This window comes from Brienomyrus brachyistius, chromosome 12 (genome assembly GCF_023856365.1).
Source record: "Brienomyrus brachyistius isolate T26 chromosome 12, BBRACH_0.4, whole genome shotgun sequence".
Lineage (NCBI taxonomy): Eukaryota > Metazoa > Chordata > Actinopteri > Osteoglossiformes > Mormyridae > Brienomyrus > Brienomyrus brachyistius.
The window spans coordinates 7,574,530-7,600,370 of NC_064544.1; the positions used below are offsets into that span (position 1 = coordinate 7,574,530).

A 25,841-nucleotide genomic window follows, 5' to 3' on the forward strand; every position below is an offset into this window, starting at 1 on the left:
ATTAGTCCTTAAATAATTACACTATTATTTAATTGTTACCCTTTCACCAGACCTGCACATATCCTGTTACAGAGCGGCTATGCGATGGTTTTCCCTGCACATCAAACGCACTGGTCTCCATCTGCATCTGAAGCTCTTAACCTCCTGGGCTTCAGGACGCTTCTCTCCGGGCTCATTATCCGTCAGCCGGTGGGAGGGCGGGGGTCCGAGCGCGCAACTGCGCATGCGAGGGCCGGCCCGGAGCCGGGATCTGACAGTGATCACCATCTTTGGTCCCACCCAGCACAGCGCAGCTCCGGAGCCCCCATTTCACAGCCGGCTCATTGCGCTTTGGATGCTGCGGGAGACTTTTGGTAGGGCTCGGCGGAGTAGCGAAGGGCTTTTGAGGCTCTGAGGAGGAGCACTGACATTACTACACAAAACGGAGAAAACGGAAGAGAGGAGAAGGCAGAAGAAGAAGACAGCCATTTAAACCAGCTAGGCGACCGGTCAGTAAGAGTGTGCAGCTGAGCATCTTCTCTGACAGTGTATGCGGGTCTCTGTTTAGGCTGATTTATTTCTGCATTTATCGCTGTATTTAACTGCCCTTAGTTTGCTGATATACTAAAGGCAGCCGGTTAGTAAGAGTGTGGGGCTCAGCATCCCCTCTGACAACGTGCGGGTCTCTGTTTAGGCTTCTTTATTTCTGCATTTATCATTGTATTTATGTGGCTGCCGTTTGCAGATATACTACAGGCGGCCCGGACATGCAATAAGGGGGCAGACGCAGCATGTACGGTGCACCCTTTAACCGCCGAAGAAGGTTAATGCATGCAGCCTCATAAAAGGCTTTGCTCGCTCTAATTCTTTGTGCGCCTGCTTGCGTAGCACCTGCGAGCGCCTCCCTTATCCCCAGTGCGGTGCCGTGGTGCCCGGTACGATGCTGCTTCGTGCCGTAAGGTGTTATGCTGCCCCGTGCCGTGCCCCGCGATATTGTCCCGTGCCCCTCATTGCCGTGCATCCCGCGCGATGCTGCCCCGTGCTAGCCAGTGCCGTACGTTGGTGCCTCGTGCAGCTATGTAGTCCCGCGCGATGCTGCCCAGTGCCAGCCAGTGCCGTGCGTTGGTGCCTCGTGCAGCCATGCCGTCCCGCGCGGACTGGCACTTTCGGACCTGCTGAACTGGGCTCACTCGCTCCCTCAGCCTGTCTGGCGTCTCTCGCACATTGTCGTGTAGATTCTGTCTGGCTGCGTCCAGCGCCGTTTTACTGTGAGCACTGGAGTGGCCGATAAACCTTTTATTTCCACAAAAGTGTATTCTCACTGCGTTATTACAGTGACAGGTTAAAATTACGGTGAACATAAATGGATAATGAGCCTTACATGCCGCACGCGAATGATAGGATAGATGTGGAATTTGTTCACGGCACTTTCTTCTGAATGCAGTAGCTGGTCTGTCCCTAAACCGTGAATCAATCATGCATGTTTGCTATTTTAAATATTAAGTTTCTGTGGCAGGTGAAAAAAGTAACCGTCATTATAACGACCAAGTATCAGTAAATATACAAGCGACTATATTAAAATTTGTTATACATTTATATGTTTAATTGTTTGGCTAAGTACAGAACGAGCCCCCTTAAAATAACATAGTCTCTATTAATGTTATTATTCAAAGTGGGATTATTGGATAATTTTATGGCCGTGCTGTGTGTGTGTGTGGGGGGGGGGGGGGGGGGGGCTTAACCTGTCCCTCCCCCGTCCCACTTTGAATCCACGATGAAAGTTTCTCTTAAATTTTGTTCATGAAGTTGTAATCTTGCAGATGTTATCTTTGCTCTGATCTTCCCCACTGTGGATCACACAGTGATCTTCTCAGTGTGACGTGGAGGTTTCCTGAGGTTACATTGCACATACTTTGTATAATGAGCTTTTAAACCTGTTGTCCTTAAATTATTTCGCAGACTAATTTTTCTTCCACTTCTTGGCCAATTCCCTTCGGAAAAGGCGTTAGCTTTTGCTTGCTGTATATGCCGTATGTTTCTGGCTGCATGGATACATGGAGTTGGGTCTCCAAAGCAGTTATGTGTGAGACTGTGTGAAAATCACAGTGACGATCGTGCAGCGTCTCCTATCACCTCACCAACCTTAGAAATCCTTATGCAATATAACATACAAGAGAAAGCGCTTATAAATAAAAAAAAAATCTCCCTGCCACTCAAAGTTGGGCTAGTTGTCTTGGTGTTGGATGTTTAATTAGACAATAATATAATATTTGTCATATATTTCATTGCTTGCTATATGTGGTCAGAGTACATAGATACAAATGCAATTAGGGCATGAATAGAGGACGTGGATCTGTTAAAATTAGACACATTTAAAAGGGTGGCCGCACAGCAAGGCTTCCACTCTCTGTTCTGCTGTAGGATGTTCTTGCATCTCCTTGTAAACCCATCATCCAGAAATGCTGTATAAACGGCAAAAGAACATTTGGTGAATTTTATTAAATGAATGGCATGTTAATGTCAACTAATCCTGACCCATACTGTGTCCAAAGACAAAATGGAATAATATAAATTATATTTTTCTGTGCTTTTATAGAATTTATAGAACGGTTATTTTTTATAATTGTTTTATATTTATGATATTTAGAACTGGAAGATACTGTATAATGGTTGCTTAGGTTCAGCCTCACAGATAAATGCGATCAGCCAGCACCTGGTCTCATTTCACCTGTAAGTGAATATTACCGTACCGTTCTGTTTGAACACTACGTTCAGAAAGACCTGTGGCCTTAAATACAGGGAATAGCGGCTGTTATTAAGCATTTGTGGCATTAGTCATTTAACAAAGCTGCCTTTCAGTCACTGACAGTAGCTGATAGATGTGGGCAGTAACTTAGGAAAGAGTCTGTATGTTTAAAGCATTTTTAGCTTTTCAGATTGATGGGTCTTTAAGAAGCACTATTTACATAAGTATACAGACCAGTTTAGATGAGTAGAAAGACACCGTGGTCTTCAGAGAATAGTGTAACATTTTAGAGGGTTTTCAAATCCCAGAAAAGGGGGTTTTATATGTGAGAACCTTCCAGAATCTTCCACGTGGACCATTGTAAGTGCTGTATCTTTCAGGGTGGCAAACTTGGCTAATTAGTTTACCAGTGTTTTCATTATTGTGGTCCACGCCGAATGCCACAGTTCACCTCACACAAAATACACAGTCATTGCTGTTGGAAGAGCAGACATCACTTCACAGGGTTTTATCTGTGCTTAGGAGGGATGTGCAGGGGTTTGGCCAGACCTCAGCCTCTCTGTCTGCTTCAAGGGACACACATGCACAGGTATCTGGTGCCTCCCGGTCTCATTCGATGGATGCCAAAGGCCTGGCATTGCTGAAGTGCAGCCTTTCCGTCTCCTGCAGATCTTTGCTATCCAGGAAGTTGTCTGTTTCTTACCCTGTGCCATCAGGATGAACATATATTTAATTATGGAAATGCAGACATCAGGGTCAGGGTAAGACCTGGTGGCTGGGGTCAGTCGGGGGTAAATGCTGGCTGAGATGTAGCAGGTCACACATCACACACCACGGATTTTAGGGTGTGTAAAAGGTGCCACGTGGCAGGAGGTCGACCCTGAAGATCATGAAAAATTACATGAACGATATCTGTAAATAATATATGAGAGAAATGTAACAAAAAAATGGCGGTATAAAGTCCCTTTGCATATAAGCAGGAACTATTGCTGTGATTCTCCCTCATCCCTATCTGAATCAGTGAATCGGTTTGCTGTTAACATTTGAGACACAGGAGTTTGTACCTTATCCGAAGCTCTGTTCCATGCTCCTTCTTTGTCTGGTATATATGCAGATATTCTTTTAAGTGGTCTGCCTTAAAATTTCAGAAGGTTGAGCTGATTTGACCACTTCAGCTTGATTATTCCCTGTCGTTTGGACTGTCAGTCACAGCATACCCGCTAAAGATGAATGTCCAGCCACTGCTGCACAGCCACTCTCTGTCATCATCATCATCATCATCATCATCAGCACTGTCATCATCATCATCAGCATAGTCATCAGCAGCAGCAGCATCATAATCATCAGCATCATCATCAGCACTGTCATGTCACATCATCAATAGCATCAAAGTCATCACCTTCAGCAGCATAGTCATCATCAGCAGCATCGTTGTCATCTTCATCATTATCATCTGCATCATCATCAGCAATGTCATCATCATCATCATCAGTATCATCACTGTCCACCTTAAACCTTCCTGGCTGGAGGGAGTGTACCCCACTGAGCTCCTCTAATGTCTCTCCATCTCACCCTGGTCCTGATCCTGGCTGGAGGGAGTGTACCCCACTGACCTCCTCTAATGTCTCCCCGTCTCGCCCTGGTCCTGATCCTGGCTGGAGGGAGTGTAGCCCACTGACCTCCTGCAATGTCTCCTCATCTCACCCTGGTCCTGATCCTGGCTGGAGGGAGTGTACCCCACTGACCTCCTCTAATGTCTCCCCGTCTCGCCCTGGTCCTGATCCTGGCTGGAGGGAGTGTACCCCACTGACCTCCTGCAATGTCTCCCCGTCTCACCCTGGTCCTGATCCTGGTTGGAGGGAGTGTACCCCACTGACCTCCTGCAATGTCTCCCCATCTCACCCTGGTCCTGATCCTGGCTGGAGGGAGTGTACCCCACTGACCTCCTCTAATGTCTCCCCGTCTCGCCCTGGTCCTGATCCTGGCTGGAGGGAGTGTACCCCACTGACCTCCTGCAATGTCTCCTCATCTCACCCTGGTCCTGATCCTGGCTGGAGGGAGTGTACCCCACTGACCTCCTCTAATGTCTCCCCGTCTCACCCTGGTCCTGATCCTGGCTGGAGGGAGTGTACCCCACTGAGCTCCTCTAATGTCTCCCCGTCTCACCCTGGTCCTGATCCTGGCTGGAGGGAGTGTACCCCACTGACCTCCTGCAATGTCTCCCCATCTCACCCTGGTCCTGATCCTGGCTGGAGGGAGTGTACCCCACTGACCTCCTCTAATGTCTCCCCGTCTCACCCTGGTCCTGATCCTGGCTGGAGGGAGTGTACCCCACTGACCTCCTGCAATGTCTCCTCATCTCACCCTGGTCCTGATCCTGGCTGGAGGGAGTGTACCACACTGACCTCCTCCTCTAATGTCTCCCCGTCTCACCCTGGTCCTGATCCTGGCTGGAGGGAGTGTACCACACTGACCTCCTTTAATGTCTCCCCGTCTCACCCTGGTCCTGATCCTGGCTGGAGGGAGTGTACCCCACTGACCTCCTCTAATGTCTCCCCGTCTCACCCTGGTCCTGATCCTGGCTGGAGGGAGTGTACCCCACTGACCTCCTCTAATGTCTCCCCGTCTCGCTCTGGTCCTGATCCTGATACTGAAAAAAGAAAAGAAAAAAATAACAACATCCAACATCTGTACGAATCGCAGTGAACATTAACTGTTAAATGTTGTTGAAAAGCACACAGAACTAATATTACAATATATGTTTAGATGACGACAGTGTGTGTCTGTGAGTATCTGTTTGTACACTTGTGTGAACACCTGTTTGTACACCTGTGTGAACACCTGTTTGTACACCTGTGTGCACATCTGTGTGTGTGTAAGCGCACTTGTGTTCATAAGGTTTCTCCATGTAAATGTCCTTTTTATTGTTTTTTAGAACTACTACATCAAGTTTTTTTTTTTAAGTTTTGACTGTATATTTGGGTATTGTAACATAGTATTCCCCATTTTGAACCAATTTATCAAAAAGTGTGAATAACTGTGACACATAAGTATTGGTGTGCCAAGAGCGTGCAGGCCGAGTTGAGCACTGAGAGGGAATTGAGCAAGCCTGCAAGCCAAACTGAGTGAGCACAGAGGGAATTGAATGAGCGTGCCGGCCGAGTTGAGCATGCACTGAGTGGAGTGAGTGAGCGTGCAGGCCAAGTTAATCACACACAGAGCGAATTGAGCAAGCATGCAGGCAGAATCGAGCGCACACAGTGAAGGGAGTGAGCGTGCAGGCCGGGTTAAGCGTGCACAGAGTGGAATGAGCAAGCACTGAACATAGTGAGCGAGCGTGCAGGCCGAGCTGAACGCGCACTAAGCGGAGTGAGCGAGCGTGCGGGCCGAGTTGAGCGCGCACTAAACGGAGTGAGCGAGCGTGCGGGCCGAGTTGAGCGCGCACTAAACGGAGTGAGCGAGCGTGCGGGCTGAGCTGAGCGCGCACTAAGCGGAGTGAGCGAGCGTACGGGCCGAGTTGAACGCGCACTAAGCGGAGTAAGGGAGCGTGCGGGCCGAGCTGAACGCGCACTAAGCGGAGTGAGCGAGCGTGCGGGCCGACTTGAACGCGCACTGACCGGAGATGTTGCTTGTGAAAGTTACACTGTGCGCTTAGGAATGAGGCACAAATGCAATAGTCTTTCCCTCCAGAACTATGCGTTTTTACAAGACAAACCTCCTTAACAAGGTTTATGCTACCTTATTAAAGACCCGTCAATGTCTGAAGACATTAGACTGTCTTTCTCAGTAGACCTGAATATATTATGCATCACTGTCAGCTTTGGAATGAGGTGTGATTTGTATTTTGCTAGACGGAAACAAAATACTTGAAAGATTGCTTAATATGTCATTTTATCTATCTATCTATCTATCTATCTATCTATCTATCTATCTATCTATCTATCTATCTATCTATCTATCTATATATATAATTGATACTTTATTGATCCCCATGGGGGAATTGTCTTCTTTATGCCTCCCTGAACTTGCTCTTTGGGGTGCCCAGGGAGAAGGAGATTAAGGGCATTGCTCAAGGACCCACGGACGCTGATGCTGAGCTAGTGACTTTTTGATTACAGACACAGGCTTAACCCACTGAGCCACATGAAGCCCCACTCTGTCTCACTGTCAGTGCAGTTTGCAACGGAGCCCCTAAACGTTAAAGAAGCATCATTTTAATTCATTTTAATGCTCAGATCCCTTCAGGGGGCCTCCGTAGATTGCCATTTACAGTAGACCTTTAAATAATCAAACGGCGAAAAAAACAAATGGTTTAGTCCAAAATGCGCAAGCAGTATGCCCCCCGTGCCTCAGATTATGGTATGATCTGACTGGCATAATCCCACGGTGCTATGAGACCCGCGTATCACTATCGTATCAATATCATGTGAAATTAAATCAAACAAAAGCAAACGCCGTTGAGAGCCGAGAAATGTTCTAAATTTACAGATTTTTTTTATTACTGATTTTTCAACTCGATATGCCCTGACTGGCGCAAGATCTGGGCAGACAATTATTTGTATCCACCTCTGCTGGAATTTGTGAGGGAATAACGTACGACTATTTACAAAATAAAGACTTCACTTCACTTCACACACTGCTGATTTTAATTACTAATAACAAAGCTTCCCCTGAAAAATAGTCCAGTTGCTATGCCATCAACGAAAATGAACGATCACTTTCGGTCCCCGGATCACCGAGGCGTTATAGTTTGGCGTCTGTATGAGGCGCCCTACCGCGGTAGAAGACCTGTTATTGACTCGGTGATGCCCCTGGCAAATTGATCATGCGTTTCGTTAGTTAACAGCATATGGCCTCACGACTCGTCGCATTACATTAATGGCTGAAACCCCCACTCGAATGATTTTATGTGTAGTGGATGCTTTTATTGAAAATAAGTAAACGAAAAACATTTTACAATTCGAAGAACACGTGCTCCTCTCGAAGAGGAGCAAAGGCGAATTTCACGCCTTCTGCACAATTTGCCGATGTGATGTGAATATAAGCAGCAATGGAAAGGGTTCGGATATCACTAGCTGGCACGTGAGTGTTAATGTACTTTATTTGTCGCTTTGTAAAAAAAACAGCTTAAATTAAACTCAGCTTTGTAACATTGTTTGTTGCGGTAATTGAAAGAAAGCTGGGTGCCAGTCTGAACCAACAAAATTTTGTTACTCTTGTCCTTGGATTCCCAAACGGCAACCGTCACGTGACATTTATTGGAGCGTTATCAGTACATTTTTTGGTAGAATATATTTTTGTTTTGGTGGTCGGTGGACGACTTTGACATATCTACCATTATCAGCATCTACATCTAAAACTGTCCGTTGAGCTCTCAGCAGAGGTGGAAAGTTCAGGTCCAGAAAGTAGAAATCCTGACCAAGATTGTTTTTCGACCAACCGGTTGGTTATAAAGAGTCACATTAACGGAAAACTCAACTGGTTGGTCAAGCACTGGGGATTCATTTTCCCTTTCATAGACCCCTGAACCATATTTGTTCACGTGAACAGATTTCAGAATTTTGGTTCTTTTTGTCTGAAAACCTTCTGCTCTTCCCTCCTCCATTGCAGGAATCATGACTACAGCTACATCCCCCATTCTCATGAAGTGGGACCCCAAGAACCTGGAAATTCGCACCCTGACAGTGGAGCGGTTGCTGGAGCCTCTGGTCACTCAGGTGAGGGGATGCCCCACACGTGCACCTTTAGGCAATATACTTTACTCAGTATCATGCTGAATGACTTAGTTAAGGCAGGACCAACTCGGCCTGATTAGGCATTAAATGAATAATGATTTAGCATGGTTTGCTAAAATGAGAAAAGATGGGTTAGCCAGGTAGGAAACAGGGGGAGTAAACATATCCTGTAACAGGCCTGCTGGCCCTTTAAGGAAGGGCTAAGGTTAGGGGTGTTTGTGGCCCAGAGGTTACAGTGGCAGTTAAATATCAGCCCCTTAATTCCTTCCCCAGCACACTGGGTGCTGCCCCTTCCTGGCCCAATCAGAGGTTGCGGTAGCGATTACATACCAGTTCAGAGTAGACATTTAGCAGAGAGAGGGGGGCCAGTAGCTCCTGTAAGGGTAGCCTCCTATCTGTCAGTCGCACTTCGAATTTTAGAATTTAGTGACCAGTGGTCAATGTTCACACAATGTCCTCTGCGTTTCACCCACATGTGACATACAGGGGGCAGCTAATTCAGCACCCAGGGAGCAGTGCTTGGGGGCGGAACCTTGCTCAGGGTACCTCAGTGGTGGCTTGTTGGTTGGGGGTTCGAACCTACAGCCTTTCAATTACAAGTGTGCTTCCCTAACCATTAAGCCACCACTGCCCACAGGAGTCAATCCCGTCCCACCTTTACCTTCCCACTGCGACACAGAGTAGGCAGGCGAGTAGGACAACAGGTCACATGACCCATCTTCTGTCATCATCATCGTCATCATTGTTCTTATTGTAATCATTATTATTATGATTCATAATCGTAGTGATGGTTGTGGTATTGGTATCATTATTATTAGTAGTAATGATGGTATTGGAATTAGCATTGTTATTAGTAGTAGCAGTAGTAATGGTAGTTGAAATATAATTACTAACAGTAGTCTTTGTCGGCTCTCCCGTCTCTCTGGTTTTTCCCTGCTGTTGCACATATGTGCGTGTCTGTGTGCGTGCGTGTCTGTGTGTGCGTGTGTGTCTGTGTGTGCGTGTCTGTGTGTTAGTGTCTGTGTGTGCGTGTCTGTGTGTGTGTGTGTGTCTGTGTGTGCGTGTCTTTGTGTGTGTGTGTCTGTCTGTGTTAGTGTTTCTGTGTGTGTGTGTCTGTCTGTGTTAGTGTCTCTGTGTGTGCGCGTGTCTGTGTGTGCGTGTCTGTGTGTTAGTGTCAGTGTGTGTGTGTGTCTGTGTGTTAGTGTCAGTGTGTGTCTGTGTGTGTTAGTGTCTCTGTGTGCGCATGTCTCTGTGTTAGTGTCAGTGTCTCTGTGTGTGCGTGTCTGTGTGTGTGTGAGGGTGCATCTGCATACCCACCCTACCCAGTGCTCTGAGCTTTCTGGGAGAGGTTCCAGACTCTGCAACCCTGCATTATATTAGTGCTCATGGAAAATGGGTGGATGGTTGTTGTGAGTGTGAGTTGTTGCAGACAGCTCGTGGGGTGGGCGGGGAGGTAGGGCAGTGTGGAGCCTCGTCTTAGGAAAACTTTGGTCGTCTTTAGGACTAATGTCACCTGTCAGCCATCAGTTTTCGCTTGGTGCTTCCCTTCCTGGCTTTAGGTTTATTTGGCACTGATAGGGTGGTGAGACAGGCCGTCTTCTCTCCCTGACACAGCTTCCACCATCTGAATGTGCCTTTTTATATGGAAAATCTTCACCCCAATTTTACAGCAGAAATACTACCGCCTCTAAGCGTCATCGGTGCCAATCTGGAGCAGATGCTTCAGAGCCGGCTTTGATTAGCAGATGCTGTGTTCACACTGTGTGTGAAGGCTGTGTGGTTTCGCTTTCAGCCCAAGCCGGCTCGTCGCTGGTGGAAGGTGCCCTTTCTGAAACGACAGCAGACTGCCAAAGCAGTACTGCGTGTTAAGTGATGCACATAGTCCAGTGTCCACCTGAACACCTGTGTCATTCTGGGTCTGCTTGTATGTGAGACCCTGTCAGTCTCCTTGCAGTGCTGACATCAGACCCCCCCCTTGGGAGTGCTGGGCCCCGCTGTGTGCCGGCTGCTGCTGCACCACTCCCTCGGTCCTCCATCCGGAGTTACGTCAGGCTGAATGTGACTGACCCCCAGCATCGCGCCATATGGTGTGGCAGCTTGTGCTTCTGTCCATGCCTCCATCCGTCCGTCACGAAGAGCAAAGGACATTTTGAGTGAGTCAGGAGTCCAGACGATGGGAGCTGTGTGGGAGAAGCTGACAGGGCTGAGGAACACCTCAACATCCTCAGAGTCGGGAGTCCAGGAGATGGGAGCTGTGTGGGTGAAGCGGGCAGGGTTGAGGAACACCTCGACATCCTCAGAGTCGGGAGTCCAGGAGATGGGAGCTGTGTGGGTGAAGCGGGCAGGGTTGAGGAACACCTCGACATCCTGAGAGTCGGGAGTCCAGGAGATGGGAGCTGTGTGGGTGAAGCGGGCAGGGTTGAGGAACACCTCGACATCCTCAGAGTCGGGAGTCCAGGAGATGGGAGCTGTGTGGGTGAAGCGGGCAGGGTTGAGGAACACCTCGACATCCTCAGAGTCGGGAGTCCAGGAGATGGGAGCTGTGTGGGTGAAGCTGACAGGGCTGAGGAACACCTCGACTTCCTGAGATCCAGCCTGATAATCTCAGACTTTGTAGCAATTTGAACGACATCCAAACCATAAACAATGTGGAGATATATAATGGAGCCTCGGTGAGCAGAAAGACAAGTAAAATTATATACACTATATTGCCAAAAGTATTGGGACACCTGGCTTTACATACATATGAACTTTAATGACATCCCATTCTTAATACACAGGTTTTAATATGGAGTTTGCCCACCCCTTGCAGCTATAACAGCTTCAGCACTTCTGGGAAGCCTGTCCACAAGGACTAAGAGTGTGTCTATGGGAATTTTTGACCATTCTGCAGGGAGAGCATTTGTGAGGTCAGGCACTGATAATGGACGCGAAGGCCTGGCTCACAGTCTCCTAATTCATTCCAAAGGTGTTCTGTCTGGTTGAGGTTAGGGCTCTGTAAAGGCCAGTCAAGTTTCTCCAAACCAGACTTGTTCATGCACATCCTTATGGATCTTGCTTTGTGCACTGGTACGCTGGATCAGGAAGGGGCCGTCCCCAAACTGTTCCCATAAAATTAGGAGCATGAAATTGTCTATAATGGCTTTGAATGCTGCAGCATTAAGAGTTCCTTTCACTGGAACTAAGGGGCCAAATTCAACCCCTGAAAAACAACCCCACACCAAAGTCCCCCTCCACCAAACTTTATACTTGGGATGATTATTTGATGATTATTGATGATTGATGATAGGATGATTTGTCTCTCTAGAGAACACGTGTCCACAGCTCTGGAGTGGCGTGCTTTACATCACTGCATCTGACGCTTTCCATCGCACTGGGTGATATAAGGCTTGGATGCAGCTGCTTAGCCATGAAAACTCATTCCATGAAGTTCTATAAACACTGTTCTTGAGCTAATCTGAAGGCCACATGAAGTTTGTAGCTATTGATTTTGCAGACAGTTGGCGATTTCTGCGCTCTGTGTGCCTCAGCTTGCATCCCTGGTCTGATTTTACGTGACCTACCACTTCATGGCTGAGTTGCTGCTGTTCCCTATTGCTTCCACTCTGTTATTATACCACTAACAGTTAACCATGGAGTGTTTAGTAGTGAGGAAGCTTCATGAATGGACTTATTGCACAAGTGGCATCCTGTCATGGTACTATGCTTGATTTCACTGAGCTCCTGAGAGCGACCCATTCTTTTGCAAATGTTTGTAGAAGCAGTCTGCATGCCTAAGTGCTTGATTTTATATACCATGTGGATATTGAAGGAACACCTGAATTCCATTATTTGGCGAGGTGTCCCAAAACTTTTGGCAATATACCGTATAAGAATTTTTAGTTGCCTAACTGCACACCAATGATTAGTAATTGGTGATTGTCTTTATTACCACTCATTTAATGTTAAATTGTAAGTTGACTTAATAAGCTGAATTCACTGCCATTTTCACTGGTGCCAATTGCACCCCACAGAGATATTCTGGGGAAATGATAACTTTATTGTACTGTTGTCATGGCCACGGGACAAAAGTGTAAAAATAGAACTTTTTATCAATATAGCTCCAACACATGATACTTGGTCATCAGTCTGAGCTGCATGTTTATCGCACCTTTCCTCTTGGTACTCGCTGTTGAATGCACTAGGACCTCTGACAGGAGATGCCATGAAGGGGCTTGTGTCTGCCTGGTACACCTTTCCTCAGAGTACTCAGTGCTGACGGGAGACACCATGAGGGGCCTTGTGTCTGCCTGGTACACCTTTCCTCAGAGTACTCAGTGCTGACGGGAGATGCCATGAGGGGCCTTGTGTCTGCCTGGTACACCTTTCCCCTGAGTACTCAGTGCTGACGGGAGATGCCATGAGGGGCCTTGTGTCTGCCTGGTACACCTTTCCTCAGAGTACTCAGTGCTGACGGGAGACACCATGAGGGGCCTTGTGTCTGCCTGGTACACCTTTCCTCAGAGTACTCAGTGCTGACGGGAGATACCATGAGGGGCCTTGTGTCTGCCTGGTACACCTTTCCTCTGAGTACTCAGTGCTGACGGGAGATGCCATGAGGGGCCTTGTGTCTGCCTGGTACACCTTTCCCCTGAGTACTCAGTGCTGACGGGAGATGCCATGAGGGGCCTTGTGTCTGCCTGGTACACCTTTCCCCTGAGTACTCGGTGCTGACGGGAGATGCCATGAAGGGGCTTGTGTCTGCCTGGTACACCTTTCCCCTGAGTACTCGGTGCTGACGGGAGATGCCATGAGGGGCCTTGTGTCTGCCTGGTACACCTTTCCTCTGAGTACTCAGTGCTGACGGGAGACGCCATGAGGGGCCTTGTGTCTGCCTGGTACACCTTTCCCCTGAGTACTCAGTGCTGACGGGAGATGCCATGAAGGGGCTTGTGTCTGCCTGGTACACCTTTCCTCAGAGTACTCAGTGCTGATGGGAGATGCCATGAGGGGCCTTGTGTCTGCCTGTTACACCTTTCCTCAGAGTACTCAGTGCTGATGGGAGATGCCATGAGGGGCCTTGTGTCTGCCTGTTACACCTTTCCTCAGAGTACTCAGTGCTGACGGGAGATACCATGAGGGGCCTTGTGTCTGCCTGGTACACCTTTCCTCTGAGTACTCAGTGCTGACGGGAGACACCATGAGGGGCCTTGTGTCTGCCTGGTACACCTTTCCTCTGAGTACTCAGTGCTGACGGGAGATACCATGAGGGGCCTTGTGTCTGCCTGGTACACCTTTCCTCTGAGTACTCAGTGCTGACGGGAGATACCATGAGGGGCCTTGTGTCTGCCTGGTACACCTTTCCTCAGAGTACTCAGTGCTGACGGGAGATGCCATGAGGGGCCTTGTGTCTGCCTGGTACACCTTTCCTCAGAGTACTCAGTGCTGACGGGAGACACCATGAGGGTCCTTGTGTCTGCCTGGTACACCTTTCCTCTGAGTACTCAGTGCTGATGGGAGATACCATGAGGGCCCTTGTGTCTGCCTGGTACACCTTTCCTCAGAGTACTCAGTGCTGACGGGAGATACCATGAGGGGCCTTGTGTCTGCCTGGTACACCTTTCCTCTGAGTACTCAGTGCTGATGGGAGATACCATGAGGGGCCTTGTGTCTGCCTGGTACACCTTTCCTCAGAGTACTCAGTGCTGACGGGAGATACCATGAGGGTCCTTGTGTCTGCCTGGTACACCTTTCCTCTGAGTACTCAGTGCTGACGGGAGATGCCATGAGGGGCCTTGTGTCTGCCTGGTACACCTTTCCCCTGAGTACTCAGAGTACTCAGTGCTGACGGGAGATGCCATGAGGGGCCTTGTGTCTGCCTGGTACACCTTTCCCCTGAGTACTCAGAGTACTCAGTGCTGACGGGAGATGCCATGAAGGGGCTTGTGTCTGCCTGGTACACCTTTCCTCAGAGTACTCAGTGCTGACGGGAGATACCATGAGGGTCCTTGTGTCTGCCTGGTACACCTTTCCTCTGAGTACTCAGTGCTGACGGGAGATGCCATGAGGGGCCTTGTGTCTGCCTGGTACACCTTTCCCCTGAGTACTCAGAGTACTCAGTGCTGACGGGAGATGCCATGAGGGGCCTTGTGTCTGCCTGGTACACCTTTCCCCTGAGTACTCAGTGCTGACGGGAGATACCATGAAGGGCCTTGTGTCTGCCTGCTACACCTTTCCCCTGAGTACTCAGAGTACTCAGTGCTGACGGGAGATACCATGAAGGGCCTTGTGTCTGCCTGTTACACCTTTCCTCAGAGTACTCAGTGCTGATGGGAGACACCATGAAGGGCCTTGTGTCTGCCTGTTACACCTTTCCTCAGAGTACTCAGTGCTGATGGGAGACACCATGAGGGGCCTTGTGTCTGCCTGATACACCTTTCCTCTGAGTACTCAGAGTACTCAGTGCTGATGGGAGATACCATGAGGGGCCTTGTGTCTGCCTGTTACACCTTTCCTCTGAGTACTCAGAGTACTCAGTGCTGACGGGAGACACCATGAGGGGCCTTGTGTCTGCCTGGTACACCTTTCCTCAGAGTACTCAGTGCTGTTGTCATTTGCAAGTTAATCTATGTCATTGTGAAATCATCATCATATCCAATGTATATTCATGGTGAAGAAGCACCATCTGTGTGTTGAGTGATCTTGGGCTGTTCAGGTCAGCTTTGGCTCGGAATCTGACGGCTGCATTTGTGGTCTAATGCATTCAGGTCAGTCTTGGCTCTGCAGTCGTGGTCTGACACGTTCAAGTGAGCGTTTGCTGTGCAGTCGTGATCTCATGCGTACAGATCGGATTTGGCTCTGGAATCATAGACTCGTGTTCAGGTCGGCTTTGGCTTTGCAGTCGTGGTCTTGACACATTCAGGTCGACACTGACTCTGTAGTCGGGACCTCATACGTTCTGGTTGGCTGTTCCTCCACACTCGAGGTCCCATACGTTGATGTCGGCTTTAGCTCTGGAATCATAGACTCGTGTTGAGGTTGGCTTTGGCTTTGGCTTGGAATCTGACTGCTGCTCTTACGGTCTGACATTCAGGTTGGCGTTGGCTCTGCACTCACAGTCTCATGTGTTCGTGTACCCTGGGTTTGGTGTAAGTGACTCTACTTTTAACAGTTTAAGCCAGATTGGGAGTTGGAACTGTCACACATGGTTCTGAAGCTCTGTGTGTCACTTACTGACTCTGACTGACCCTAGCTGACCCTGGCTGACCTTGGCTGACCTTGACCGACCCTTGCCGAACCTGGCTGGCCCAGGCTCTGTTTACTCCTGCTCTTGTTGTAGTCTTGTTTCTGGGTTTTCTCCATATTTCTCTTTGCTATGCTCTGGTCTTGTTATTGCAATGCTCTTTTCTCCCTAATGTGTCACTGTTGATATGTGTGCATGTCTGTGAAACACATGTCGATTTTTGCTCTGCCTTGCAGTATGTCCATTCTCTTCACATGGTGCTCATTTTCAGGATGCAGAGTGCGGATTTGGGCCATCTGTGTGGGCAGGTTACACTCAGCATAGGTACCACATCTCCCTTCATCTTTCATTTCTGTTCATCTGTGTAACATATACCACATATTCTATGAATGACATTAGTTACAGCCATTGCAGTAGGAGAAATGCACTCTCCATCTTTATCTACCTGCAAATGTCAGCAGTCTCCACCTTTGTCTAATGAGAAATGTCAGCACTCTTCATTTACATCTGCTGGCAAATGTTTGCACTCTCCACCTATATCTGCCGGGGAAATGTTTGTACTCTCCACGTTTATCTGCCGGGCAAATGTTTGCACTCTCCACCTTTATCTGCCTGCAAATATCTGCGCTCTCCACCTTTGTTTGCTGGCAAATATCGGCGCTCTCCACCTTTATCTACCCGCAAATGTCTGCGCTCTCCACCTTTATCTACCCGCAAATGTCTGCGCTCTCCACCTTTATCTACCCGCAAATGTCTGCGCTCTCCACCTTCATCTACCCGCAAATGTCTGCGCTCTCCACCTTTATCTACCCGCAAATGTCTGCGCTCTCCACCTTTATCTACCCGCAAATGTCTGCGCTCTCCACCTTCATCTACCCGCAAATGTCTGCGCTCTCCACCTTCATCTACCCGCAAATGTCTGCGCTCTCCACCTTTATCTACCCGCAAATGTCTGCGCTCTCCACCTTTATCTACCCGCAAATGTCTGCGCTCTCCACCTTCATCTACCCGCAAATGTCTGCGCTCTCCACCTTCATCTACCCGCAAATGTCTGCGCTCTCCACCTTCATCTACCCGCAAATGTCTGCGCTCTCCACCTTTATCTACTCGCAAATGTCTGCGCTCTCCACCTTCATCTACCCGCAAATGTCTGCGCTCTCCACCTTTATCTTCTGGGCAAATGTCCGCACTCTGCACCTGCTGTCGCAGCTGTTTTTCACTCAGGTCCTGTCCCCTCTTTTGCTCTGTGAATTCAAATGTTTCCTTTTTAAAGTGTAGCTAGTATCACATTAAATCCCTTCTACCATCTATATTGTCCTGTCAAACTATGTACACAAGTTGTCTTCACCTTCAGGTTTGTACATTTAAATGTCCACACAAATGATTGCTTGTGATAATTGTGCTGTTGTGATTATTTCTGCGGATGTCATGGATGAAGCATTTAAACTGCACCATTTCAGTAGCTTATGTACATCCTACTTTTGGTTTTCCTGAGATTGACCGCGTTGCTGCCATGCCTGAAACGAACCACATATGCCGCTTCATTGTCATTCTGCTTAACTGTGGGAGTCAAAGTCTCATTGTCTCCTTGTTCTCCAGGTCACCACTCTGGTGAACACCAGTAGCAAGGGTCCATCGAGCAAGAAGAAGGGCCGCTCCAAGAAGGCCCATGTGCTGGCATCCTCTGTGGAGCAGGCCACTCACAACTTCCTGGAGAAGGGAGAGCAGATCGCCCGGGAGAGCCAGGACCTGAAGGAGGAGCTAATATCTGCTGTGGACGATGTTCGCAAACAAGGTGCATGTCACACCCGCCGGGGGCTGCTTTTCCAAGTGTGGCCAATGCTTTAGGGGTTAGGGGTCAGCAGTTAGGGTTAGTGGTTGGCAGTTAGCAGTGAGTGTGTGTTTGTGTGTGTGTGCATACAGTATGTGTGTGAGTGAGTGTGTGTGTGTGCTTTGCACACACAGTGCGTCACTACATAAAGGTCTCACTGGAACCTTCCAGCCTGGGTAACCCTCACTGGAACCTTCCAGCCTGGGTAACCCTCACTGGAACCTTCCAGCCTGGGTAACCCCCCTTTCACCTTCCCACCAGGAGAGACCATGCACATGGCCTCCTCAGAGTTTGCTGATGACCCCTGCTCCTCCGTCAAGCGTGGGACAATGGTGCGAGCCGCCCGGGCACTGCTCTCCGCTGTCACTCGCCTGCTCATCCTTGCCGACATGGTCGACGTAATGAGACTGCTGGCCCACCTCAAGATCGTAAGTAACCTGCAGAATGAGCTACTTCACAGGCTCTGCATCCCGGGACTCCAGTTGGTTACTTTTTGGTTGTTTTTCTTTCTGTTATGTACTGGGGGGGCTGGAAAATGCCCCCGTTCCATCCTCCAAAATTCCTGTGGAATTTGTCTAATGTTTTAGGTACTAATAAATGTTTTCTGTTTTTTTCTAAGATTGCCAGAGACATAGTCACATGGCCTTTGGGTTACTGTATTATCTGCTTGAAATAGTGTAAATGCCCAAACACAACCTTTTCAGAATAATATTCCCCCTATTCCAGAAGTACGGCATAATAAATATTTACAAAATGAGTAGTATGCACGTCACGGTTTTGGAAGTGTTTAGCTCTGGACTGTCCCAATGAATCACTAAAATGTCTCTTTACGGTTACGGTTAAGGTTAGTTCAGGAGTTTTCAGAGCCTCTGCAGTTCAAATGTGCATCGTTTTCAGAATCTCTCTGAAGGTCTTTGTGTCTCTGTGTGTCCCTGTGTGTTCCTGTGTGTCTGTGTGTCCCTACGTGTTCCTGTGTGTCTCTATGTGTCCCTACGTGTTCCTGTGTGTCTCTGTGTGTCCCTACGTGTTCCTGTGTGTCTCTATGTGTCCCTACGTGTTCCTGTGTGTCTCTGTGTGTCCCTACGTGTTCCTGTGTGTCTCTATGTGTCCCTACGTGTTCCTGTGTGTCTCTGTGTGTCCCTACGTGTTCCTGTGTGTCTCTGTGTGTCCCTACGTGTTCCTGTGTGTCTCTGTGTGTCCCTACGTGTTCCTGTGTGTCTCTGTGTGTCCCTACGTGTTCCTGTGTGTCTCTGTGCGTCCCTACGTGTTCCTGTGTGTCTCTGTGCGTCCCTACGTGTTCCTGTGTGTCTCTGTGCGTCCCTACGTGTTCCTGTGTGTCTCTGTGTGTCCCTACGTGTTCCTGTGTGTCTCTGTGTGTCCCTACGTGTTCCTGTGTGTCTCTGTGTGTCCCTACGTGTTCCTGTGTGTCTCTGTGTGCCCCTACGTGTTCCTGTGTGTCTCTGTGTGTCCCTACGTGTTCCTGTGTGTCTCTGTGTGTCCCTACGTGTTCCTGTGTGTCTCTGTGTGTCCCTACGTGTTCCTGTGTGTCTCTGTGTGTCTTCGCTGCCTGGAAAGGTGGAGGGCGCCCTTGAAGCTGTGAAGAACGCCACCAATGAGCAGGACCTGGCTAACCGCTTCAAGGAATTTGGGAAGGAAATGGTTAAGCTGAACTATGTGGCAGCGCGGAGACAACAGGTGTGTGTGTGTGTATTTGTCTTGTATGTATGAGAGTATGATTCTGTGGGGAGGGGGGTGTATGTCTGTGAATGCGTGTGTGTGTGTGTGTGTGTGTGTGTGTGTGTGTGTGTGTGGAGGTGTTTTCATTTAATTTCCTCACCACATGTTTTGGTCACAAGATGTCATCACCCACAGACATCCACTAATCCAGTAACAGCTGAAAAATCAACCTTCAGTGATTGTCCCTGAGTAACAAAATGCCATCTAGTGGCCATCTGAGAAGAGGCAACTTTAAGAGCAGCATCTCAGTGTGAAGCGATGCCGTTTGCAGTCTCTCACTGTGTTAGCTATCCAAAGACCTGCAGTTAGGAGAATTGATATTTGTGTGTTTATGTGTGCACATGTGTCTTGAATTGGATCAGCATCCCATCCAGGGCGTCCCCTCTCATGTACCCCGTGATGGACTGGCGTCCCATCCAGGGCGTCCCCTCTCATGTACCCCGTGATGGACTGGCGTCCCCTCTCATGTACCCCGTGATGGACTGGCGTCCCATCCAGGGCGTCCCCTCTCATGTACCCCGTGATGGACTGGCGTCCCCTCTCATGTACCCCGTGATGGACTGGCGTCCCATCCAGGGCGTCCCCTCTCATGTACCCCGTGATGGACTGGCGTCCCATCCAGGGGCGTCCCCTCTCATGTACCCCGTGATGGACTGGCGTCCCCTCTCATGTACCCCGTGATGGACTGGCGTCCCATCCAGGGCGTCCCCTCTCATGTACCCCGTGATGGACTGGCGTCCCATCCAGGGCGTCCCCTCTCATGTACCCCGTGAGGGACTGGGGTCCCATCCAGGGCGTCCCCTCTCATGTACCCCGTGAGGGACTGGCGTCCCATCCAGGGCGTCCCCTCTCATGTACCCCGTGAGGGACTGGGGTCCCATCCAGGGCGTCCCCTCTCATGTACCCCGTGATGGACTGGCGTCCCATCCAGGGCGTCCCCTCTCATGTACCCCGTGAGGGACTGGCGTCCCATCCAGGGCGTCCCCTCTCATGTACCCCGTGATGGACTGGCGTCCCATCCAGGGCGTCCCCTCTCATGTACCCCGTGATGGACTGGCGTCCCATCCAGGGCGTCCCCTCTCATGTACCCCGTGATGGACTGGCGTCCCATCCAGGGCGTCCCCTCTCATGTACCCCGTGAGGGACTGGCGTCCCATCCAGGGCGTCCCCTCTCATGTACCCCGTGAGGGACTGGCGTCCCATCCAGGGCGTCCCCTCTCATGTACCCCGTGAGGGACTGGCGTCCCATCCAGGGCGTCCCCTCTCATGTACCCCGTGATGGACTGGCGTCCCATCCAGGGCGTCCCCTCTCATGTACCCCGTGATGGACTGGCGTCCCATCCAGGGCGTCCCCTCTCATGTACCCCGTGATGGACTGGCGTCCCATCCAGGGCGTCCCCTCTCATGTACCCCGTGATGGACTGGCGTCCCATCCAGGGCGTCCCCTCTCATGTACCCCGTGAGGGACTGGCGTCCCATCCAGGGCGTCCCCTCTCATGTACCCCGTGAGGGACTGGGGTCCCATCCAGGGCGTCCCCTCTCATGTACCCCGTGATGGACTGGCGTCCCATCCAGGGCGTCCCCTCTCATGTACCCCGTGAGGGACTGGGGTCCCATCCAGGGGCGTCCCCTCTCATGTACCCCGTGATGGACTGGCGTCCCCTCTCATGTACCCCGTGATGGACTGGGGTCCCATCCAGGGTGTCTCCTGACCTGTGTTTGATGCTGTTATCTTTGAGTGTAGGAGAGCTGCCAGGCTTCTGGTGAGATTGGTGTCTCTGCTAGCTTCTGAACAGACACCTCTTTCTGCAGGAGCTGAAGGACCCCCAATGCCGGGATGAGATGGCAGCAGCCCGTGGGGCCCTGAAGAAGAATGCCACCATGCTGTACACGGCATCGCAGGCCTTCCTGCGACACCCTGATGTGGCAGCCACGCGTGCCAACCGCGACTATGTCTTCAAGCAGGTGCAGGAGGCCGTGGCGGGCATCTCCAGTGCTGCCCAGGCCGCATCACCCGCCGATGAGAAGCAGAGCCATGCCGGCATCGGAGAGTTGGCCGCCGCCCTCAACGAGTTTGACGTGAGTAATTAACACTCTTCAGTTCAGTCATGCATGTGTGTCAGGAAGCGTGTGTGAATGTGAGGAACACAGCTGGGTAATTCAGGTACAGAGAGTAAAAGTCCAGGCCATTACCCCACATTGTAATAAAAGCCATTTCTCAGGTCCCCACAAAGATCTGTGAACGCAATCACGCAGTCATACTTAGTTTGGTTACTTATGGTTAAGGTTAGGGCTGGGTAGGGGTTAAGGTCATCATGAAATAAATGGAGAGTCCCCACAAAGATATAATTGCAAACCTCTGTGTGTGTGTGTGTGTGTGTGTGTGTGTGTGTGTGTGTGTGTGTGTGTGTGTGTGTGTGTGTGTGTGTGTGTGTGTGTGTGTGTGTGTGTGTGTGTGTAAGGAAGTGTGCCTTCCAGCAGGGGGCACCTGGTGGTTATCTCTGCAGCAGCTACCTTAGTTACCTTAGTTATTAGTGAGTAGTTAGTTCTGTCATACACCAGCTGTTCCAGGGACTCTCTGACCTTGCTTTCTAAAAAAATAGTATGTTACTTTGGATAAAAGCATCCCATTCATCTCCTCATTACTATTCTTCTGCATAGTCAATAGGCTAGTCAGGGTCCTGGGGGAGAGCTTTCATTGGCGTCCTCAGAGCTGACTTATCCTGTCATGGTCCTGGGGGAGAGCTTTCATTGGCGTCCTCAGAGAGCTGACTTATCCTGGTCATGGTCCTGGGGGAGAGCTTTCATTGGGGTCCTCAGAGAGCTGACTTATCCTGGTCATGGTCCTGGGGGAGAGCTTTCATTGGCGTCCTCAGAGCTGACTTATCCTGGTCATGGTCCTGGGGGAGAGCTGTCATTGGGGTCCTCAGAGAGCTGACTTATCCTGGTCATGGTCCTGGGGGAGAGCTTTCATTGGCATCCTCAGAGAGCTGACCTATCCTGTCATGGTCCTGGGGGAGAGCTTTCATTGGCGTCCTCAGAGAGCTGACTTATCCTGTCATGGTCCTAGGGGAGAGCTTTCATTGGCGTCCTCAGAGAGCTGACTTATCCTGGTCATGGTCCTGGGGGAGAGCTTTCATTGGTGTCCTCAGAGAGCTGACTTTTCCTGGTCATGGTCCTGGGGGAGAGCTTTCATTGGCGTCCTCAGAAAGCTGACTTATCCTGTCATGGTCCTGGGGGTTGGAAGCTGATCTCAGGCAGCCAACCTGGGATGAAGACCATGGGGAGAATGGAGGCAGGATTCGAACCCACGATCCTTGAGCTGTGAGTGCAGCCCCCTGAATCACTCTGCTACCTGTCTGCACGAGGGACTTTTCTGTAGTTAATAATTGAACAAGAGATTAACTCAACATAAATATGTTGCATGGCTGACACCTAGTGGTGGTTAAATTCTGTGCATTGTTATACGATTCCCAGCTCCATGATTTATTGCCAGGCAGCAATTGTTAAACTCAGATGACTGATTCTTGCATTAAACATGAATTTTTTCACTTAAAAACAGAAAAAAAACATGATGTATGGGAAAATGACTTGATGATTCACAGGAGTTTAAATCTTTTATTTCCTTCTTTAGTAATAATTCTTTGATCGTGTTTTATGTATCATATTTATTCCTAGAATGAAAAATAAAATTAGCTCCTAAAGTATGTCTTGAAGTTTCTAATAAGCCCTCTTCTGAATCCATGCGGTGCAGGAGGGATTACTTATCACCTACGAGCACAGGAGAACATTTCTAGGGTCTTTGACTTTGTTTCTTTCATCTGTCGGAGTTCAGAAAGGCCTGCAGTGTCTCATTCCAAAGCGGCTCAAGGCGTCAGCCTCACTGGGTGCTCAGGCTCAGAAGCCAGGTCCTGTTGCCCAGGATACCGTCAAACAGCTTGTGAGTCCTGGACTCTGAGCTTCCTGTTTGAAATGAGGTGTCTGGGGGTTTATTAGCATGGGAGAATAAACCTCACCCCCCCACCCAGCCGCCGCCCAGCGACATCAGCCGGTCAGGAGACCCCTGGTGTCAGGTGCGACTATAGTAGCTTCGTGTGTTTATGACCTATAATCAGCTCATCAATCATTCATCCTTCCTGCAACTGTGTGTCTTGGTCAGGGTCACCTGGAGCCTGATTCATGCAGTACAGGGCAGTTGTACACCCTGGATGAGGTGCTGTTCCCCCACAGGGTGTGTACAGTGGTACCTAATTTGGTCCAAGTCGATTTTCCCCATAAGAAATTATGTAAATGAATTTAATCCATTCTAGACCCCCAAATTATTGCCTGTTTAAACGTACCTATTTAAATCTTCCCACCTACTGTACAGTATATAATGATAAAGGGCATTAACAATCAGTATAAAACTAATGCACACATGAAAAACCACACATACAAAAGCAATATGCATGAAATAAATGACAATTTATAATCACTTTACCTATATCGAGGTGAGCTGTTGCTGTACTGGAGGCGGCAGGTGGAGAGGAGGAGGGATGGAGGGGTTATTGGCTGGAAGGGGAGACGCGTCTCCAACCGTAGAAGTTTTAGCGGGTCTGTTTTGTTTTGTTGTGCTCCGAGTTTTCGGTCGAGTTGTGGCTGATTTTTCTCGACCGCCCCTTTTGAGGTCCAAATTGGTCTCGTCAGAAGCATTGCCTAGATTGAGCCCCGCAGTGTAGGGCAGCGGAGAGTGAAAACCTTTTGTAATATTTAGTCTCACAGTTGGACAGTTAAATTAGAATTTGGTGATCAGTGGTCATTGTTAACACCACAGCACACAGTGCACAACAATGAAATGTGTCCTCAGCATTTAACCCATATGTGACAATGTGACATAGCAGGGGGGCAGCTAATTCAGCGCCCAGGGAGCAGTGCTTGGGGGCGGTACCTTGCTCAGGGTACCTCAGTGGTGCCTTGCTGGTCGGGGTTTGGAACCTGCAATCTTTCAATTACAAGTGTGCTTCCCTAACCATCAAGCCACTACTGCCCCCATGTGGCACTGAATGTGTAACAAAATATATTAGGTTATATGTCCTCCTGTAAATATCATTTTGCAAAACAATTTAACAAAAAACATAGCAAGAAAATGACCAATTGCTCTAAGGATTTAACCATGTACAATGACAGCAAAGGTCATGTTCTCTTCCGTATTTGTGGCAGAGAAAATGCCAGATGTGATGCAGTGTTGGCGCATCACCAGCAGGGGTCAGAATTAGCTTGCTGATGACATTGCTATAGCCACTCTTGTGTATTATATGTCGTAAGGAATTACTGTCCAAAAGGTGGCTCAGTGTGTAGCACTGTAGCTTCATATCCTCAGGGTTTTGACTCCACCATGACCCTGCGTGTGTGCAGATGCATGTGCATGAACAGATTTGTCCATATAAGGCATAATTTTGTTCAGTAGGCCGAGAGCTACGAACTGAATGTGTGAATTGTTTTATATGCAGTGTATGTGCTGAGATGCAGAAGTACCCAGCTGTAGCCTGGGAAATGGGGCAAGGTCACATTGGCTTGGGCCACAGGTGTAGGGCTGCCCACACTCATATTCGTGAGCCGGATGTAGCTCCCCTAGTGTCATCTGTGACTGGTCTTTTGTAAGTGAAAGGCCGGGCAACACAGGAAAATCATAAATGACAGCGATGCCACAGATTTTACTAGCTTAACCTGAAAGTGTAGTCACAAGCATTTCACTCATGGTACTAATTAAGTTGTGAGCTACATTAGACAAGCTATTTTATTATTGAAATGTAATAGGACTGTTAAAGGACTTGTAGCTAATATAACTAATCAGACAAACTTTATTATTCACCATAACACAGAAACCATCATGTCAGTTTGTTTCTGAAAGCAGTATATCTGCCGGCCGATGTGTCTGTGTACATGGCACCTGATGACGGCACTTTATTGGTCTCTGAAGATGGGGCATGTCCCTCATGTGGGAAACCCTACACCCTCATGTGGGAGAACCTACACCCTCATGTGGGAGAACCTACACCCTCATGTGGGAGACCTTACACCCTCATGTGGGAGACCTTACACCCTCATGTGGGAGACCCTACATCCTCATGTGGGAGACCTTACACCCTCATGTGGGAGACCCTACACCCTCATGTGGGAGACCATGTCCCTCATGTGGGAGAACCTACACCCTCATGTGGGAGACCATGTCCCTCATGTGGGAGAACCTACACCCTCATGTGGGAGACCATGTCCCTCATGTGGGAGACCCTACACCCTCATGTGGGAGACCTTACACCCTCATGTGGGAGACCCTACACCCTCATGTGGGAGACCATGTCCCTCATGTGGGAGAACCTACACCCTCATGTGGGAGACCATGTCCCTCATGTGGGAGAACCTACACCCTCATGTGGGAGAACCTACACCCTCATGTGGGAAACCCTACACCCTCATGTGGGAGACCATGTCCCTCATGTGGGAGAACCTACACCCTCATGTGGGAGACCAAGTCCGTCATGCTCCCTCTCTGTGCTGTTTTTGTAATGGAAAAAATTATTCTATCATGATTCCAGTGGGATTTTCTACATT

General features: G+C 49.3%; 1 protein-coding gene across 4 annotated transcripts in view; it reads left to right on the forward strand.

Annotated features, from left to right (window-relative positions):
- The first annotated feature begins 269 nt into the window (after positions 1–269).
- LOC125704445 (catenin alpha-2) overlaps positions 270–25,841 on the forward strand; it is a 144,425-nt gene continuing 118,853 nt past the window's right edge. For 3 of the 4 annotated variants that reach the window (XM_048969996.1, XM_048969999.1, XM_048970000.1), the window contains exons 1-6: positions 270–488; positions 8,336–8,442; positions 17,282–17,477; positions 17,775–17,941; positions 19,089–19,208; positions 21,063–21,329. In XM_048969996.1, coding sequence (XP_048825953.1) covers positions 8,341–8,442; positions 17,282–17,477; positions 17,775–17,941; positions 19,089–19,208; positions 21,063–21,329 — 852 coding nt within the window. In that variant the 5' untranslated portion in view covers positions 270–488; positions 8,336–8,340. Of the gene's footprint in view, positions 489–7,532; positions 7,808–8,335; positions 8,443–17,281; positions 17,478–17,774; positions 17,942–19,088; positions 19,209–21,062; positions 21,330–25,841 lie in introns of those variants that run through there. The other variant, XM_048969997.1, reaches the window with a different exon arrangement.